Raw genomic sequence first — 19,616 nt, forward strand, 5'->3', positions numbered from 1 at the left:
ACAGCTATATAGGTTTACAACATACTTCACATTACATAATGATTACGTTACATTACATCACATCACAATACATCACAAAAAATAAATTTTTGAAAAGATACACCTAAGAAAATATAAGAATCTACTCCAACAAAGCCATTGCCAAAGATCTCCACTAGAGGGGAAACACCGTTGAAAGACACATGATCTCATCCCTCTAATCAAAGGATAAAGTTCAGCCATCATTAATGCAAATATTCTCCTCGGATCAGTTATCTTCATCATCACAAGTAGTACGTGATTCAGCTGCACAACACGTATGATATAGCAACCTACAACTAGAACAACAGTCCTCTCATTCCAACACCGATCTTGCATCCGACCATGAAGCTGGAATGTTTCTTTACAATAGCTCCAAATACCCTTGATGATCAATCCTTTCAAGAACAATGACAACAAATTTTCCATACACAACCATGAAGTAAGAAACCATAGTTAAATATCCAATGGTAACAACAAAAGAGCAAATGAACAATATCAAGACATAATTCCTTCTAGCAATATGAGTAATTTCATATCATACTTAGAGATTTTTATTCTAAGGAACATCATGGAGATATGGCAGAATCACAATTGGAACTCTTCAAAGGCAGTCTCTCCAGTAGTAACAGAATCAGTAAGGCTTTTGTCAATTGCCATTATGTCTTCAACGGCAAAACTTGAAGTGAAAATGCATCAACAGTAAAAATACATGATAAGAAAGAGGGAAGGGGCATAAAATTACCGAAGTATGTATCCGTATCCTCAAAACCATCATCATATTTCCTCGACTATGTCTTGTTATTACCACCAAGCTGCTGGAACCATAAGGGTAGAAAAATGCAAGGCCATGAATGAAGACAAGGGATAGAAGAAAAAGGAAAGAAAGGATGAAAGAAGATAAGGAGTTCTTGAAGAAACCTCTTCCATAGGTTCATAAATCTTCACCCTACCGGCAATGGTCTTCCACTAAATTGCTTCATCATGATAGTTGGACCTATGGAACCAATAGTTGGGTTAACAAAAGTATCAGTTTGATTTAAATAACCATCATCGGAGGGTCTAGATTCATCACAACTGGAAATTCTCACTAGATTAGACTTGGGGGCTTCCACCACGATGTTATACTCATAATTCACTCATCTAAATATCTCCTCCATGAACCAAACAACTATTAAATTCAACATCTCTAGACTCCAGCGGCTCGTCAGATTATGGAATACAATTTTATAGTGGAACAATATCACATCACCAATGATATTGGCTTTATGAAGGGGTCAATAAAACACTTTATTATCAATCTTTCAGCTTATACAATTAGGCCAATCAATAATGGGCCCACAAAGACCCATAAATCAAATGGGGGCTGAAAGAAGCTCTTATTGCTAGATACAAAACATTAGTAGCAGCTGGAGCCCATGCAGTTTCGTCACTAGAATATCTCTTCGTAGCACCCATTTCAGAGGTGCACTAATTGGATTATCCTTCTCAATTACTATTGAAGGGCTCGTATCACCTTGCCAGCAACTCCAATTCTCTTTATCAACTACAAATGCGAAAGAAAAACTCAATCAAGAAGAGTTGAATAAGAAAAGGAGGATGGAAGAAGTTTGGAATGAGATAAAAGGGTTCCTTTAGTCTTAGAAAAGAGGAAGAAACTCTCTCTTTCGGGCTCACCATCTCTCTCTCTCTCTCTCTCAACCCATGCAAAACAAGCTTATGGACTCATTCAAACTCACATGTGGGACCAAAGGTAGGCTGATCACATATACTCAAGGGGCTAAAGGTTGAGGTACAATTTTTTCACTCATGCCACATGCTCTAATCCTATTTAATCACTTTTATTTATTCACCAAAAAAATACCGAAATATCACTTATATATTATTTTGGGCCTCCATGAATATTTCTCATTGGCCCACAAATATTTCCTATCCCATTATCTATATATTATCAGTTGACAACAGGTATCCACCTTAAAGAACTGACGTTGACGAGTCGGGTGGCGGGTTTTCTTCTCGAAAACCCAAGCCACTCGACCCGACCAGACCAATGCTATATAAAGAAATCCAATCAAATCTGGCAAGATCAAGCTTTGTTTTAGGGAGACTTAACCAAATCCCAGAAAATTTTGGAGAATTTTTGCAGAATCCAGCAAATCTTTGCAGATTTCGGCAGTCTTCACCACCAACCAAGCCCAAAACTGACTCGACCAATTGATGTCAGCGGTCAGTTTTAGGTCCCTTTGTCTTCCACCCAACACCGATGGGTCGAGTCTTGGTTCAGTCCAAAACCAACCCGTAGACAAGCCTAACATTGGCATATCCAAGTAAAAACACATTTTTGATGTATTTGAGTCTTAGTCTAGATTATTCAATAAAGTTCAAGTGGTATAGATTAAAGACAATCAAAGCAAGCTCAATAACTGCTCAAATTAGTGTTGCAATTGCTGTCTCAACAGAAGTCTCGATAGCAACCTATCTATCAAGGCTACTTATGTAATCACCCCATGGGGTTTTGCCTATGAGGGTTTCCCCATCATGATCGTATCGTTTTGTTAATTTATTTTCTGCTATACTTAGTTGATACAATATCGTTGTTCCTTAATTGATTATTGCATGTAATTGAATTAATCAATCAATTTGGGTTATTGGTTAATTCACTAGGGTCAATTCTTTAACCCAACACATTTGATATGCAACTTGAATTGCATCCGCCATAGTATTAAGCCTTGTTGCAGCCAAACTCAAAGAAATTAAATATTAAGATTAAGACTTGGCAATGGATAGAAATCTTCACATCTTCATTCCATGGGAATCCCAATCTCATAGCCAAGCAATAGAACTGTTGGTGTACTCCTCAATAGAAGATCTCCTCGCACCAACTGTGGAAATTGCAAGCGAGCTCGTAGCTTGTAATTAGGTAGTATAAAGTAATGAGTCATAATACTTCGCACGTCCTCCCAATATTGAATGACTACTTGGTGAGTTTTTGTTTATACTTTTCCCACAATATTATAGCTATCCCTCTTGAGTTAAAAAAAAAAAAAAAAAAAAAAAAAAAGGAGAGAGAGAGAGAGAGAGAAAAGATCGCTCTTTCCTTAAGCTATACCATCTAAAAAAAGCTTTTTATTCAATGCAACCAATATTGCCCTCACCATAAAAGTCATAAACTTCCATTTTAACACCTCTATTTGCATTAGTAACAGACCAATGATGGACGATAAGGTTAATTCTTTTCCATAAAACCAGCACCTTGATGCGTGAACACAATTGTGGATTGTGTTTGTTGTGGGAGCATTTAACCAGTGCTTAGTCCGTAGGAATTTATAGAAGAAAAATGTATTGAATCTGAGGGAAGCATAGAGGCTACACTAGGGCCTGATTTAGAGGATTTGGAGACTTGATCGATGGTGGATTCTAACTGAAAATTTGCCAAGATGGACTACTGAGCCCATCCAAAGTTCCTTTCATGGCGGAGAATTTGTCAAGCTTTACTTCTATTGAATTGACCTTCCCATATTACTGGTTCAGAGTCTTTTAAATAATGAAGGTTCAGTGTTATAAAAAATAAGAGTATCATCTGTATATGAGAAATCACCATTGATTGAGAAATAATTATTGATTCACTTCCTAAACTATCATCATACAAGTCATTTGATTAATCGTCTTACCCCGCTCTTGTGATCATCTCTCCACACTGTTTTTGTACCTTTTTAATTCCCGTTCTACCAGAATACAGCAATTCTAAGAAAAGGGCCAAGAGGTAGAAGGCTCAAATACAGGGTAAATGTACCCAGAGACACGGAGGACTACTAAATGAAGAATCTAAAAACCCAAGAAAAGTAGAAAAGAACCATTGGCATTTGGATCGACAGTAGTCATATGTTCTCGTTTCTCACCAGAAATATTTCTTGGTTTTTCTAAGTCATCTGACGGTATTCATTACTACTCACATCTCTTTCTTGGTGACTTCTAACCTACCTGTCTCCCTTAGCAAAATAGTGACTGAAGGACAGTTTATCCAATGATCTCCCCAACAAATAATCTCTCTTTAGCTTGCTTCTGGCCTTCCCTAGACCTACACTTGCTCTTAGCTGAAACGCCGAGAAAGGGTATAGCTTTCCTAGACCTACTATCTACCAATTCAATGTATAAAATTACATACAGCCACAGACTCACACAGCCACTTATAATGGTCTTCAATAATAATACAAAGAAGCATAAGCCAATAGTGCCCATATTTAATCATATACAGAAGACATTGTAAAATAGACATTCATATAACAAGTATATCAGTCAGTACATTTTCTAAGGATGACTAAACATATAGCTGCATCTGATAACTGTACAGGAGGAATATCATTTTATTATGGGAGCAGCTGTCCAAACTTAGGACATTAGAAGCTAAAAAGAAAAGAAACGAGCACCAGAAATAGCTTATTACTGTAAAGGTGTTCTTTATTTACCACGTCTACAAGAATTTCTCTATGCTGGTAGTCAAGGTGGATTTGGGAACGGCACCTATAACCGTGTCTTTTTTCTCACCGTTCTTGAAGATTATGACAGTTGGGATGCTTCTAATCCCATAACGGGTTGCAATTGAAGAGCTCTCATCAGTATTAACTTTGTAGCATTTGATCTTTCCAGCGTATTGCTTTGCCAGTTCATCAATAACAGGATGGATCATACGGCATGGCCCACACCATGGGGCCCAAAATTCAACCAGAACAGGGGATTCAGATTCAAGAACAAGTGACTGCCAATTTGCATCTGTAATAGCAGGAACTGCAATTTTCCAAAGAATACACTGTTTAATTTTATTAAAAGTTTCCTCAAACTGACAAAAGAGACACTGACCAAAAATAGATCCTAACTACAAGAACTAAACAAAAATATAAAAGAATAACATATACAGTTTAAAACAGCCAACACCAACAGAGAAGCAAAATTTTCACTATTTCCAAAAATAGGGTTCCAAAGTTATTCACACATCAACCATATCAAAATCCAAATACTATTTTTCTAAATAACCTTATTGATACACCCTGTCCCATATGTAAAAGCAACCAGAGAAGATAGAAAATGTAGATTGAATTCCTTGTACAACATATTGTAGCATATACTCAGCCATTGCATCCATAAAGTAAGAAATATTTTTAATTAAGTTTTACTTGATGCAGGCAACCAATCTAGTAAGTCTGCCTACCAATCACCTTGCAGTCCTCTCACAAACCCCACAGAAGTGGGAGCTTTGTGCACTAAGTACAACCTTTTCAATAATTTTTTTTTTTTTTTATTTTATTAAGAGAAAGGGCAAACCCTAGTACTGGGAAGTATACAAAGACTACAATGATCTAAACATTCAGGCAAAGAGAAACAATCGCCCCTCCCCCCCCCCCAAAAAAAAAAAAAAAAAACCCCCCACTCTTTCTTCTTTGATAAGTAACAATCGACGCCTACAATTGCCCACAACCAATCAAATAAATACCTCAAATGCAGGAATTTCAATTGAAGCAATGAGGATTCCATCTCATTGAACATCCTAGAATTACACTCCTTCCAATTAAACCACAATAAACACACACACAAAACAAAACAGAACAAAATAAAAAATAAAAAATTCCACTCTTCGATACAGCATCTACTAATTAATTGATTTTTTTTTTTTTTATACGTAATAAGAGTAATATTATTGATCAAAGATAAAGAAAGAAGAATACAGTGTGTTCACGATGAACATGGATAAAATAATAATAAAAGATAGAAAAAAGAAATCAAGAGACTATTCTAAAAGAAGAAAGGAACTCTATAAGAGAAGAACTATCTGTGAAACCCCAACAGTGAGACCAATCAAAAAGTCCACGGTGGCACAAATTTTTAAACTAAACCAACGATTTCTCAATATCCTCAAAGAAGCGACGATTTAGTTCCATCCAAACAATCCACATCAAATAGCCTGGAACCAAATTCCAAATTAGGGGTGTCCAAGCAACCTGGACACCTGATCAAACAGACAAACCCGCCCAAACGTACTCATTCGTTGCCCAATCCGATGACTTTGGTCGTTGGCGGCGGGTCTCAGCCTTCAAAACCCAAGTCTAGCGGGTCAAGTGGTGGGTTTACTCCTCTAAAACCCGAGCCACCCAACCCGACCAACCACCAATTCAAATTAGCCCTCCTCCACTCAGATCCGGCGACGATCAGCCCTCCTCCACTTAGATTCGGTTTATTTTTCTCAGATCTACTTAGATCCGGTGACTTTTGGCTCAGATCTGGCGAAATTTTTCTCAAATTCTCTTAGATTGGGTGACTTTGCCTTAGATCCGGCAATGTTTAAACTCAAATTAAGCAAAATTTCACTCTCCTTCACTCAGATCCGGCAATGTTTCATTCTCCTCCGCTCAAACTTGGCCAAGATTTGCTCTCCTCCACCCACGGCCGCCCTTCATCAATTTCAACCAAACTGACTGATCATTTTCTAGAATCCGTCCAACTCAACCCTTGGTGATCAGCAGTCAGTTGTGGGTCTGATCTTCTTCCACCCAACCTGAGTGGGTCGAGTCCAAACCCGACCCAGATCGACCCATGAACAGCACTATTCTAAATATATGAATTATGGTTCCCAAGCCAGTGTCTACATTCTCCAACAAAATAACAAACTATCTCCAACAAAATAACAAACCCGCCATAGAGCCTGGCATGACCCATTGAATACCAAAAACCTGAAGCATATGCACCCATAAAGAATGTGCTACAGGACAATGAAGAAGGAGATGGTCCACAGATTTCCCATTGCAACAGCACATACAACACCAATTCGCAAAAGAGAGACCCCTAATCATGAGATTATCCACAGTAAGAATCCGACGATGAGCTGTTGTCCCCTAATTGAATTTGTTTAGTCAATAAAGTATTCACCAAAAGACCCAGTCTGTTACCAGGCCTCACAATACCAATTACATAATGTTCAAATGATCAATTTCCCAGGCCTGTAATCTGTGTACAGCCAACCTTGAATCATCAAATTTAGCCAAACCTCAGATTGAAAATAGAATCAATTGGAGATTGTGGAAACATGCTTAAAACAAATGCATTAAAAAAAATAGAAGCATTAACAACCCCCCTCTTCCACCAACCATGGCTTCTTTCATATTATGAAATCTGTATCCTTTGTCATGGTTACAATTTTTTAATGACTGGGGTATTTGTAGTAAATGAAACGATGGGAACTACTGCAAAACATCCTACCATCTACATAAAGTATTTATTATAATTTGCTAAAATTCTCAAACTTCCAGAGCACATGGTACAGCTGTGCCTTCTTTTCAAAATCAAATAATAGTTTCATCTACAAGGTGCTTTAAATAAAGCACAGGAATAGGTAGTGTGAGACAGAAATAACACAGTATATTGTGCAGTTTTATTAGTAAATTCATCTCCATATTTTGGGCGGTAATCAAGACTAACAACTCGAATTATCATATTTCCAACTATCTGTTACAATGCAAGGAATGCATGAAAAAAAAGTACACTTAGGAAATAAAAAAAGTTAGAGATAGTAGTAAAGTTTTTTTTTTTTTTTTTTTTTTAATGACTAATAGAAAGAAAGGAATTTTAAATTTGAAAAAACTCATATAAAATGGAGAAAAGATAATTTAGAATATAAATGATAGTCTTTTATTCATAAAAGTAATCAGTTTTATTGAAATGAAAAAGGACAAAGCCTGAGTACACGGTAAGAACACGAGCAAACACAACAAATTAAGAGCTAAAATTATGAGAGGAAAAAAAAAACAGATGAATTCTAAAAGAGAAGACAACAGAGATTCCCAATATTCCTCAACCAATCAAAATTGAAAGTATCTTATGTGGTACTAAAAAGTGAAAGTAAAGGAAAGATTCTCCAAAGCTACAATTCCACATTTCTAGTTATGTTTCCTTAGTTGTTTAAGTTCAAGTTCTTAGATTTGGTGGTTGTTTTAATCATTAGTTTTTCATCTTCAATTAAACTTACTTATCCAATATAATAATAATAATAAGACTAAAATGCAAAACACACCCTCTAAGTTTCACCAGAAGTCATTTCAATCCTCTAACTTTACATTCGTTCATTTCAATCCTCTAAGTTTCAAGTTTATTCAATTAAGGCCTTTCCATTTAACTTCCATTAAAGTTTCAGGTCAAATTTTTAATTTTTTTTTTTTCTTCAAATTTTTTTAAATTAATGAAAAATATTTTTCAATCATTAATTGGATTTTTTTTTTTTAATTTAAAAATTTTGAAGAAAAAAATTAAAATTTTGGGCAATTAACCACAACATTTAAAGAAATTTGATGGAGATATCTTAATTGAATAAACTTGAAAATTAGAGAACTGAAATGAATTCAGGAGAGGATCACATTTTAGCCTAATAATAATAAGTTCATTCAGTTAAACATAATTTTGTGAACAAGAAGTACAAGAGCTATTTTTCCAACATGCCATGACATAAAACCTTATACAAGCCAACGCTAAACTTAGGGAAGTTGAAGTAACTGACATCTCAGGTCCAAGTCCTAACTCCTAACACACCACCACTCTACTGCACCACCATACAAATCACAACCTAAAAGAAACACTACAAATATCTGATAAAATAAAGTAGGCACCACCTTTCCAAAAAAAACAGCTCTATATTCAATCTCTAACAGTAATTCCACAAACAAAATTAAGGACTGACAACCATCAACCTGTCCAAAGTAGACACCACCTTTTATAAATTTTTGTACTGTACTTAAAAAGTGAGATCCTTTTTCTTACTTTACAGAAAAAATACAGATCTATAATCAATCTCTAACAGTAATTCCACAAACAAAATATTAAAAAAAAAAAAAAAAAACGATATAATATCGATCCTGAGTCCTGAGTCCTGACCTTCAACAGCGGTGTCCTGAACCTCGCACACGACGGGTCCGGCGGTCGTGGCACGTCGCGAGGTGACGGTGAGGGGGCCAAGAGAGCGAGCGGTGAAAGTGGGTCCGACTTTGAGGCCTTTGAATTTAGGAAATGATATACGTGAAAGGGAAGAAGAGACAGCTGGTGCGATGTGAGGGCGAGTAGGGAGAGAGAGAGCAGAAGCAGCGCGTGGGGCGCTGAGGGTGTCGAGTATAGTGGCCATCGAAGCAGGGGATTGGAGCTGTAAGATTAAGAGAGAGTGAGACAGAAGAATTGGGGGCAAGTGTAGAGTTTGGGATCTGAGAGGTTGAGACTTGAGAGGGAGAGAGGGAGTGTGTGTGTTTTGTGTTGTGTTTAGCGATCGGATGGAGAGGGAAGTGGACTGGATGAGGGTGAGGAAAAGGGCTTTTCGTTCGGTGATTTTTGCTGCAGTTTGGGCATTTGACGAATGCAATAATGCCGGGTGGAATTATTTTAAGTGATAATGATGGTTTAGAAAATGACAAACCTGGTTTACACTTTATTATTTACGATTCTAATTTTTTTATTACTCTCTTTCTTTCTTTTTTTTTTTTCTTTTTTCTTTTTTTTTTTTTTTGTTTGAAATTGGAAACTGTTTTTTTAATTCTCAATCTTAAGGATTGTTGTTTTTTTATCTTTATTTATACTAATATATAATTTTGTGCATATACACAAATACACACTAGTATAAATATACATGTATATTTAAAAATAATCACAATTATATATATATATATATATATATATATACATATAATTTAGAATCTAATTGAATCTAAACTTTTTGATTTTGCACCCAATAATTCAATTGATACACAAATTTAAAAATCAAATGAGACATATAACACAAAATTAGACTCCAATTTAGAATTTTCGATTTTCTTAGTTTTGGCTATATATATATATATATATATATACATGTATGTATGTATGTATTGAGTTTGTTTAAATACAATTACAGTTGTCAAAATATAAATCAATTTTTTATTTTTCTGTATCGTGTATCATAAGACACAAAAACTTAATAAAATTTATAAATATACATATATAAAGGGTATATTCATCATAAATTTTGAATATATTCAACTAATAACTAATTTATTCATCACTTATGTAATATTAAATAACATGCTAGTTAAATAAATCAAACTAGCACGTGTTTAAAACATACACATTCAAATTGATTAAACTCAAAAGCTATAATATATTACGAATAACCCAAAATAATAATGTTTTTTTTTTATCATATTGTCTAATCAACTACATCTAAGTCAATGCTATCATCATTTTACAAACTTATTTCTTCACTGGAATTTTCTTCTTCAGCACCAACATTTATTTTCTCTTCTTTTTCTTTTCTTTTAATAATTTTTAAAAAAAATAAAAAATTTCTTCTCTACATTCTAGTTTCTTAAACTTATAACAATAATGACAAAAAAATATTAATCAAATTGACAGTTAATACCTAATTCATAATGTAGAAAAGAAATTTGAAAATATGAAATTGAAGTGTATGTGTGTAGTCCAAATTTCGCAGGAGAGAGAGAGAGAGAGAGAGAGAGAGAGAGAGAGAGAGAGAGAGAGAGAGAGAGAGAGAGAAACCTTATGGATAAATTAGGCTAAATTAAGTAAGCTAATAATTTTGTGTTAAAAAGAAGTCTAATAACTTGTTAGATTCAAATAAAAGTACAAATTTTAACACAAAAAAAAGACCTATTTTAAAGCATTTGACTATTTATTATACAATAGGTATGTTTTACGTTATATATATTTTATTCATTTATATTTATATATATAAAAGTGGAACCTCTCCTCTACAAATTTCCCCAATTATGAGAAATTAAAAATAAAGATTTTGGAGTGCTATCTTACCCCTCCAAGTTCTTGAAACCCTTCTTCCCCCTTCCACAAAAATCTAACATATCCCCCTTTCAAGCTATTCCCCTTGCCTAATATTCCATCCAAACACACTATAAGTTACATTGAATAGAAAAAGTATGGGGCTGTGTGGTATTAGATTTTAAACAACAGTTTTCAGTGTTTAAACATTGAAACATGTATTTCCATCACACTTTTTAACCCACACATATTTCCACAACACTTAAACAACGATACTAGAAATCTCTAATCAAACAAGACCCATATTTTCTAAGATTGAAATTCTTATCTAAACTAAAAGGTTATGCTAGAAATCTCTAATCAAAAACTAGAATTACAAATTAACAATTTTTTTTTTTAATTTCTTCAAACTTTTGATAATAAAATTTTAATTGAAATAGCATTTTCACTTTCTTATGCTTTGAAGGGCAAATTGCAAACTATACTTTAAAAGTTTGAGAGTGTTTGGATTTTACACCTTAAAATTTTAGAATATGAATTTTACCCTTCAAGTTTGGGGGTGTTTGGATTTTACACCCTAATGTTTCAATTTTTTTTTTTATGTTACCTTCTAAATCTTAGGGTGTTTGGATTTTACTCTCTAAAGTTTGGGGATGTTTGGATTTTACACCCTAAAGTTTTAGAATTCGAGGGTGTAAAATTCAAATACCTCTAAACTTTAAGGGGTAAAATCCAAATACCCTCAAATTTTAGGGGGTAAATTTCAAATTCTAAAAATTTAGGGTGTAAAATCCAAACACTCCCAAATTTTAGAGGTGTAATTTGCAAATTTACCCAACTTTTAATGATAAGGTTTCACCTAAAATATTCTTATAGTTTTCCATCTGGCAAAAATACATCATATGATGTTTAGAAGATCGACCAATATTTTGCTGCAAAAGTTATTGATTTTAGTTTATTTGATGAAAAAAAAGAAAAGAAAAGAAGAAGGAACGGACTAAAGTGAAATTTTCAATGACAACAAACACACAAAAATGTTGGAAATTGAAATTACTAGTCCTTATTGGTCTAAATATTGTCTTATAAGATTCATGATATTATTTTTAAGGCTAATATGAAATATTATTGGTTGGTAAAAAATAAAAATAACTACTCATTGACCCTTAATCAGAGGAGATTGTTGGGAAATTTAAACTCTGGTTGATAGAATTAACAAGTTTTAAACCTAAGTTGTTAATTAGATTTATTATGAACAAACCTTGTTAAAACAAACTTACATCAATATCATGTCAATATCATGCACAATGGAAAAGTAAATAAGACAAGATATGATGACCTAGGAAAACCAATGAAACAAACTAGTTTCACAGTAAAAAATTTGGGGGGAAACCTTCCCAAAAAGCAATTCATTATAGTGAAGAGAAGTTTCAGATCTAGTACAAAACCTTTGTCCCTAGATTCCACAATCCCCGTAGATGAACATATAGTAGAAACCTTCTACCGCTTCAGAACCTCTAAACTCTTCAATATATGAATGCCACCATTTTTGCACGGATCCAGTACGTGACTAACCAAAGAGGCACAGCTCTCAATACGTGACTAACTCACTAACTTGAAGATGTTGTTGGCTGCAAAATTCTTCACTTCATCAACATTGAAGATCAAGAAGCACTTGGTTACAAAACCCTAAGGTGCAAAAACATAGTAGCTTCTTTCAAAGAGAATAAGCCACTCAGTCACTTTTTGCATGTGTTCTCTTTGTATTCCCATGTGTAACGACCTTTAAAATAAACCTTATATATGTCTAGAGTTATGAGAAAAAAAACCCTATACATACAAGTTAGCATGGGCCGAAAATCAGATTTAGAAATTCTAATTTCGTAGATCTCAATAGATATTTCTGTCGAGTTTTTGTCGAGACCTCGATAAATACATCTGTCAAGCTATTTATCAAGCTTTAATGAACAACACTTTCTCACTTGTTTCTTGAACAGATTTGTATGACTTCAATACTAGACTTGAACTTTTGTTTCTTGAAATATTAAATACATCCTAGATATACCCAATTACAAGTAAAGTGCACTTTGTCAAAGGATTAGCCAATTCTAAATGACATATGTCTCTAACAAGTTCCACATATGTCCTAACAGAGATCTATTTAATCAATTGTTTCTTCTCAAAGAGAATCACAGGAGATCATACTAGGATCATTAAAATTAATCTCATGGGCTTGTAGATTGATAATGCTAAAATTGTCCACACTCATTGAACACTGTGTTTGCTTATCACAGAGTTTTTCCTACAAAATAAGATATAAAAATATGATTATCCTAATAAATATCCATTTTTTAAATAAATAAATAATACAAAAGAATACTTTACCAAAGAGATTAGTTCGACTTGGATTGTAGCCCCAAAAAAAATGGAAGTCAAATTTGATTAGAAAAGCTTTTAACCTAATCTTTTTATAGTTTGAATTCAAGTTACACTTTATGTAACTCTAAGCATGTTCTATAACTTGTTATTGAATTCATATTTGAAAATCCAACTGCTGAATTACATGTTCTATATATTCTTAACATGCATGCCAATTTTCATGCCAATCGAATGTAATTTATTAATTGATCCAAAAATTCATCTTTTATACATTATTTTAAACTACAAAAATTTGAATTTAAACAATTGATTGATGACATGGCTATTGATTTTTTATCATCTTTAAATTTTGTAAGAATGAAGAATATAAAAAAATAATATAATCTAGCAGTGGATTTATCAAAATTCATATCCAATTAAAAAATATTGGGTGTGTTACACTAAATATAACTTAAACCTAACTCATCTTTATATATATAAATATATAATTAATCAAATTTGAAAATACAAAAGCCGCAAAAAAAAAGAAAAAAGAAAAAAAAAAAGCATTTAGGTGCAAATGTCAATTTGCACAATGTCAAATTACCAATTGACACTTCATCAAGATTTGAGCACTCCAAAGTCCCAACAACAATGTTTCCAAAAGGAAACCAAGAAGTTTTGATTGATACTTTTACCTTTCATCTATCAATTTGATCAAAATTCCTCTCTTCTTTTTCTTTTTCTTTTTTTTTTTCTCTAAAGGGATTAAAAAAAAAGGGTATAAATACGGGGCATACTTATCTGATCACCAATTCACAATCATATTATGTTCATAGTATGATAGGGGCGGACCTAGGTGGAGGCCTGCGCCCCCTAGTCCAATTTTTCCATTTCAAAACCTTAGGCTCCTTCTAATCAGCAACTATTTAACTCAAAAACTTAACAAAACAAATAAAAACATTTACAATGGTGATTGTATTTTAGGAAAAAAAAAAAAAAAAAAAAAAACTATTTTAACACCAAAGAACCAAAAAACCATATATTATTGGAGAAGTTAAAACTAAATTTTTTGCAACTACAGTAAAAAACTCAAATTCTCTACATTCAATTAAAAACTCAAATTTTCTCTATTACTTTATTATTTTAATGAGTTGTTTATATTATTTTAAATGAAGTGGTAAAAAAAAAATATTTAATGTTGGGTGTATTGTAAAGTGGAGTGGTAAAATAGATAAATTAACCATTTGAGGTGTTATAAGCTAAATTTTTTAGCACCACTACTATGAATGCTCTAACTTCGAATAAAAAAAAAAAATCCTAGCTAGCTTAGTATTTAAAAAAAAAATAGCATTATTTTGTTTTGTTTTTTTTTTTTTTTTTAGTGGTCTTTGTTGGTAGATTATTGCAATTTAATGTATTAAAAATCAATGATTTTGTGTATTTATAATTTGTTAATACTATATAGATGCCTATTTAGAATTTTTTTTTCTTGTACTTCGGTCCTTTCTAGGTTGAAATCCTAAGTCCATTCCTATAGTATGAGTAGTTTTTAAAGGTTAATTTTCAATTAATTATATGACTGAATATGAAAGATCTTTCCATCTTTCTTAATCACATAGAATCTTTTTAATTGGATTTTATTCATGAATCATCTATTCAAAATTACATTAAATAAAAAAGACTTTTATATTATTTTTAATTAAAATAACATTAAAATTTAATTTATAATTAATTACCAATAATAGTAAAATTATATAAAAAGTAAAATAAATGTTAGAATAATTGGATAGTTTATAAATCGATATTATTAAAATAATATTTGTATTAGAAAATGAATAGCCAAAATGGAAATTATACAAAGCTATACAAACTTTCAAAGAGTGATTGTCCTACCAAAACATAAAAGGAGATTTCAATTCAATTTCTTGATTCATTCATTCTTTTTTAAGAATCCACAAAAAATGAAATAAAAAATTTAAAAAATTGAAAACCCACACTTCAACCATACCATTTCTCTATAAATATAGTTTCACATAAGGTCTCTTTATCAATGATTAGATAATTTTTTGTTTGGGTAAATTGCGTATTTGACCCCTATTCTTTACAATATATTTTATTCTGATCCTTAACATTTTAATTTTGTCAATTTAGTATCTGCGGTTATCTTTTAAATAGAAACTACTGACGTAACAAACGGCTAAAATAAAAAATTAGTTTTTGTTGATATGGCAATAGTGTTGTTGTTGTTTTTTTTGGTGTCGTTTGCCATGCCCACAGTTTAAGTCCAAAAGATAACGGCTTAAAATAAATTAAATTGGCACTAAAAAGTTAAAACCAAATTAAAAAATAATGTAAATGGACAAAATACATAATTTAACCCTTTTTTTTACATTAAAAAAAAAAAAAAAACCAAACCATAAATCCGCCACATTGCTACATTCCATCACGCAAACATAGGCCCTGCAATGTCATACACTATTTTTAACAAAATTTTTCCATCATGAACGATGTATTATTTGGTATAAAAAAAAATTAATAAATAAATACTGCTGGAGCATGCAAAGCCCTTTGATTAAAGCGTAGAAAGTTGATGGCAAGTGGCAACATTGAATTGAGACATTTGGGTGTGTAGATCATTAAATGAAAGTGAGAGCCGCAACTTCAACCTACTTGTTTTATTGGGCCACCCATGAGAATGAGTGAGATTGTATTGATGCCTCTCTCAAAATGCCAGTTTGATTGAATATATCTTCCCTCTTAAATCAAGTGTTTTACATAAACTGACAACATATTTTATTAATAATGAGAATTATGTTATACCATGGGTCTTAAAACTCAAGAACAATGAAATCTTTGCTTGCTAACAAGGTCAGAGAAGTTAAAGTGGACTAAGGTGAGCACGAAAACCACTCGAATGATGTTTGTTTCTTCTCTCTGTGGATGATTGCCGAACAGGCTTTGTCCCAAGACATTGCAATGTCCTTTTTTAACCAAAAAGAAAATCTTTCAATTATGACTCATTGGCACTAATCCTAGTAAAACCTGACACAATCATTGACAAAAAATATTACACAAAAAAGCATATTTAATAAAATTCAATATTTTATTGTTTTAAAATAATTTCATTAATTTTATTTATAAATAAATATTGGCGTAAATGCACTTTTAGTCCCTATATTTTGACGTTTTTCCATTTTAGTCCCTACATTTTATTTTTTCCACTTTTAGTCCCTAAAATCAATTTACGCTTTCCGTTTTAGTCCTTGAAGCACTATTCCGTCACCAAACTAACGGGGAAACTGGACGTGGCTGACGTGAGTATTAAAATATTATTAAAAAAATTATTTGACATTTTTTAAATGCCAAGATTTAAAAAAAAAAATTTTAATTACTCAATTTTCTTTTCATTATTTGTGTTCTTCCCTTGTTCTTCCCTATAATCAATCTCTAGCAAAATACAAACCCTAAACCCAGATCCTAACCAAACCCCAAACCCATATCCCAATAAAGCAAACCTTAGCCTTCAAACCCATAAATTTTCTTGGCAAACAAACACAAAAAAAAAACCCATTGGAAAAAAAAAAATATCTCATATCTCTCTCTCGGTGTGTGCACAAAGAAGGGAGATGCAGGGCCGAGTGCGAGTGGTGGTGGTGGTGGTGAGAAACCTCGCCGTGAGCGTAGTCACTGAGGGCGGCGTCGGTGTTCTTGAGATACGTGGCGTAAGAAGAGTGCGCGGTGGCGAAGGCGTTGCGCGCAGAAACTGCCTCTTTCATGTAGAGCTTTCGATCTTTGCATCGAGACACGACTTCTACATTCTTGATCTTGGACTGACTACCTTCTGGTTTTTTTTTTTCTCTCTTTCTTCTCTGAATTTCAGACACGCAGAGAGCAGAGAGAGAGCAAAAACCCAAATTCGATTGGGTTTAGAAATGGGGATTGGGATGAAAACTTGGAAGAATCGAAGACGTAAAAGACAGATTAGTAGAAGTAAACACATATACACACACCGAGAGAGAGAGAAAGAATCATAGATCAGAAAAGAAAGAAGGAAAGGAAACAGGTACTCGCATACACAGTGCACACACCGAGAGAGAGATATGAGATATTCTTTCTTTCTTTCTTTCTTTCTTTTTCTTTTTTTAATGCCGTGGGTTTCTATTCTTTTGCTTGGGTATGATCTTCATGTTCTTTGATTCGGTGGTGGTGATTTGGGGTTTTTTTTTCCAGCGGGTTTTTTTTGTGTTTGTTTGCCAAGAAAATTTATGGGTTTGAAGGCTAAGGTTTGCTTTACTGGGATATGGGTTTGGGGTTTGGTTAGGATCTGGGTTTAGGGTTTGTATTTTGCTAGAGATTGATTATAGGGAAGAACAAGGGAAGAACACAAATAATGAAAAGAAAATTGAGTAATTAAAATTTTTTTTTAAATTTTGGCATTTAAAAAATGTCAAATAATTTTTTTAATAATATTTTAATACTCACGTCAGCCACGTCCAGTTTCCCCGTTAGTTTGGTGACGGAATAGTGCTTCAAGGACTAAAACGGAAAGCGTAAATTGGTTTTAGGGACTAAAAGTGGAAAAAAATAAAATGTAGGGACTAAAATGGAAAAACGTCAAAATATAGGGACTAAAAGTGCATTTACGCCATAAATATTTTATAGGATAAAGTACGTATTTGGTCCATGTTCTATACACTGTATTTCAATTTGGTCCATAACCTTTCAATTGTATCAATTTGGTCTCTAACATTTCAGTTTTAGTACCATATCAATTTAGTCTCTACTGTTGTTTTTTGGATGTAAATTGATGATGTCTAATGGCTAAAATAAAAAATTAGTTTTCGTTGATGTGATAATACACTAAAATTTTATTTTGGCTGTCTGTCATGTCATTAATTTTTATCCAAGATATAATAATAGAGACTAAATTAACACAACATTAAGAGGTTAGGGACCAAATTGACATGAAAGGCTAAGGACCAAAATTAAAATAATATGGTGTAAAAGATAGAGACTAAATATGTAGTATACCCTATTTTATATATATATATATATATATATAAAATAATAAAATTAAAAAAAAAAAAAAAAAAAAAAAAAAAAAAAAAAAACAAAACCTGACCAAATTTGAATATAGAGATTACTTTCACAGCACTAATTTTATATATTTCATTAATTCCAAAAACATATGTTATTCACACCTTTTATTTATATTTTTTTTTTTTTGAGAAGATTATTCGCACCTCTTAAATTAAAAGCAATACATGTAATTTAAGGTCCTCTAATTAAATTGAAAAATTACCAAATTTGGACCAACGATACCTCAGAGGCAAAGCTTGAACTAAATATTGTAGGGCTTTACCCAATTGGGAGCCCTTCCAGAAATTCTCGAAGGCCTGGGCTTGACCCAGGCCTAAGAGGGGGTTTGGAAATAGTTTTCAACCAGCAATAGACGCGCCTCGGTTAGAACCTCACTAGCTGCGTCATTGCCCCAAGCGCAAAGATGCTTTGGTCTTGCAACTTTGCTTTGGTTTTGAAGTCCCATTTAGCCTCCGTATTTGTCTATACTTTCGGTGTGGGATATTATTTCAGTTTGCATTTTTTTTGGGAGAAATCGCTTCAATGGTTTTCATATCATATCATATGCTTATAATAGTGTGATTTGCTTATGTAAATTCTCTCTTCTTCTTCTTCTTCTTTTTCTTATGAGGAAATTGCTTATGTAAATTGAACTAAACGTTGACCTACAACATTGCTGGCCAAATTTGAATTGTATTTCCCAGGAAAGAGTTAACACTTCCATTACCTATTTAACTGATACTTTTCTGACATGCCATGCCTCAACCCAAATCTAGTGGAGTCGAGATCTTGGTTTTATAAGTTAAAATCTCAGAAAATAAACTAAAATATCAAACTAATACAATATTAAAATATCAATTACAACAACAACTAAAATCCTTAATCAAGAAGATGATATCGAACGCATATTGCTTAAGAGAGTGTGTTGTGTGTGGTATAACTTGCCCCACTCTCCTTTAAAAGTTATCATGACTTTTGAGTGGAGTTGTGACATGCCTTTGTGTTAGAATCTCTTTCTCTCTCCTTTGTGTGTGTGTGTGTGTGTTTGTTTCTCAAAAAAAAGAATGGGTAATTGTCCCACATTGCTTAAGAGAGTGTGTTGTGTGTAGTATAACTTGCCCCACCCTTCCTTAAAAGTTACCATGGCTTTTGAGTGGAGTTGTAGTGTGTATTTGTATTAGAACCCCTTTCAATTGTGTTCTAATCACAATTCTAATTTATTTATATTGAAATAAAAACCAAATTATAAGGACTGGGATTTGACTTTCAGCCCACTAAAAATGGATGATGGCCCAACAAGCCCAACACAATATATTTGTTAGAGAGTGAGTTTTACAAGTAAAAGACTCAGCAAATCAAGTATGGGC

General features: G+C 32.9%; 1 protein-coding gene and 1 non-coding gene across 2 annotated transcripts; both read right to left on the minus strand.

Annotated features, from left to right (window-relative positions):
* Window positions 1-4,279: 4,279 nt before the first annotated feature.
* LOC126695010 (uncharacterized) lies at window positions 4,280-9,354 on the minus strand. Its single transcript, XM_050391604.1, has 2 exons — window positions 8,932-9,354; window positions 4,280-4,803 (listed from the first exon to the last, which is right to left on the minus strand). The coding sequence occupies exons 1-2, from the start codon at window positions 9,173-9,175 to the stop codon at window positions 4,490-4,492; spliced, it is 558 nt and encodes a 185-aa protein (XP_050247561.1). The 5' UTR covers window positions 9,176-9,354; the 3' UTR covers window positions 4,280-4,489.
* Window positions 9,355-18,524: 9,170 nt separating this feature from the next.
* Window positions 18,525-18,675, minus strand: LOC126697977 (U4 spliceosomal RNA). Its single transcript, XR_007646346.1, has one exon. It is a non-coding gene; the product is annotated as a U4 spliceosomal RNA (small nuclear RNA).
* Between the last annotated feature and the right edge of the window lie 941 nt (window positions 18,676-19,616).

The sequence above is a fragment of the Quercus robur genome, chromosome 8 (assembly GCF_932294415.1).
Source record: "Quercus robur chromosome 8, dhQueRobu3.1, whole genome shotgun sequence".
Lineage (NCBI taxonomy): Eukaryota > Viridiplantae > Streptophyta > Magnoliopsida > Fagales > Fagaceae > Quercus > Quercus robur.

Coding starts and splice junctions, on each gene's coding strand:
- LOC126695010 (XM_050391604.1), bottom strand. CDS start 9,175: ATGGCCACTATACTCGACACCCTCAGCGCCCCACGCGCTGCTTCTGCT. Junction 4,804..8,931: donor TCAGGACACCGCTGTTGAAG/GTCAGGACTCAG, acceptor GGAAAATTGCAG/TTCCTGCTATTACAGATGCA.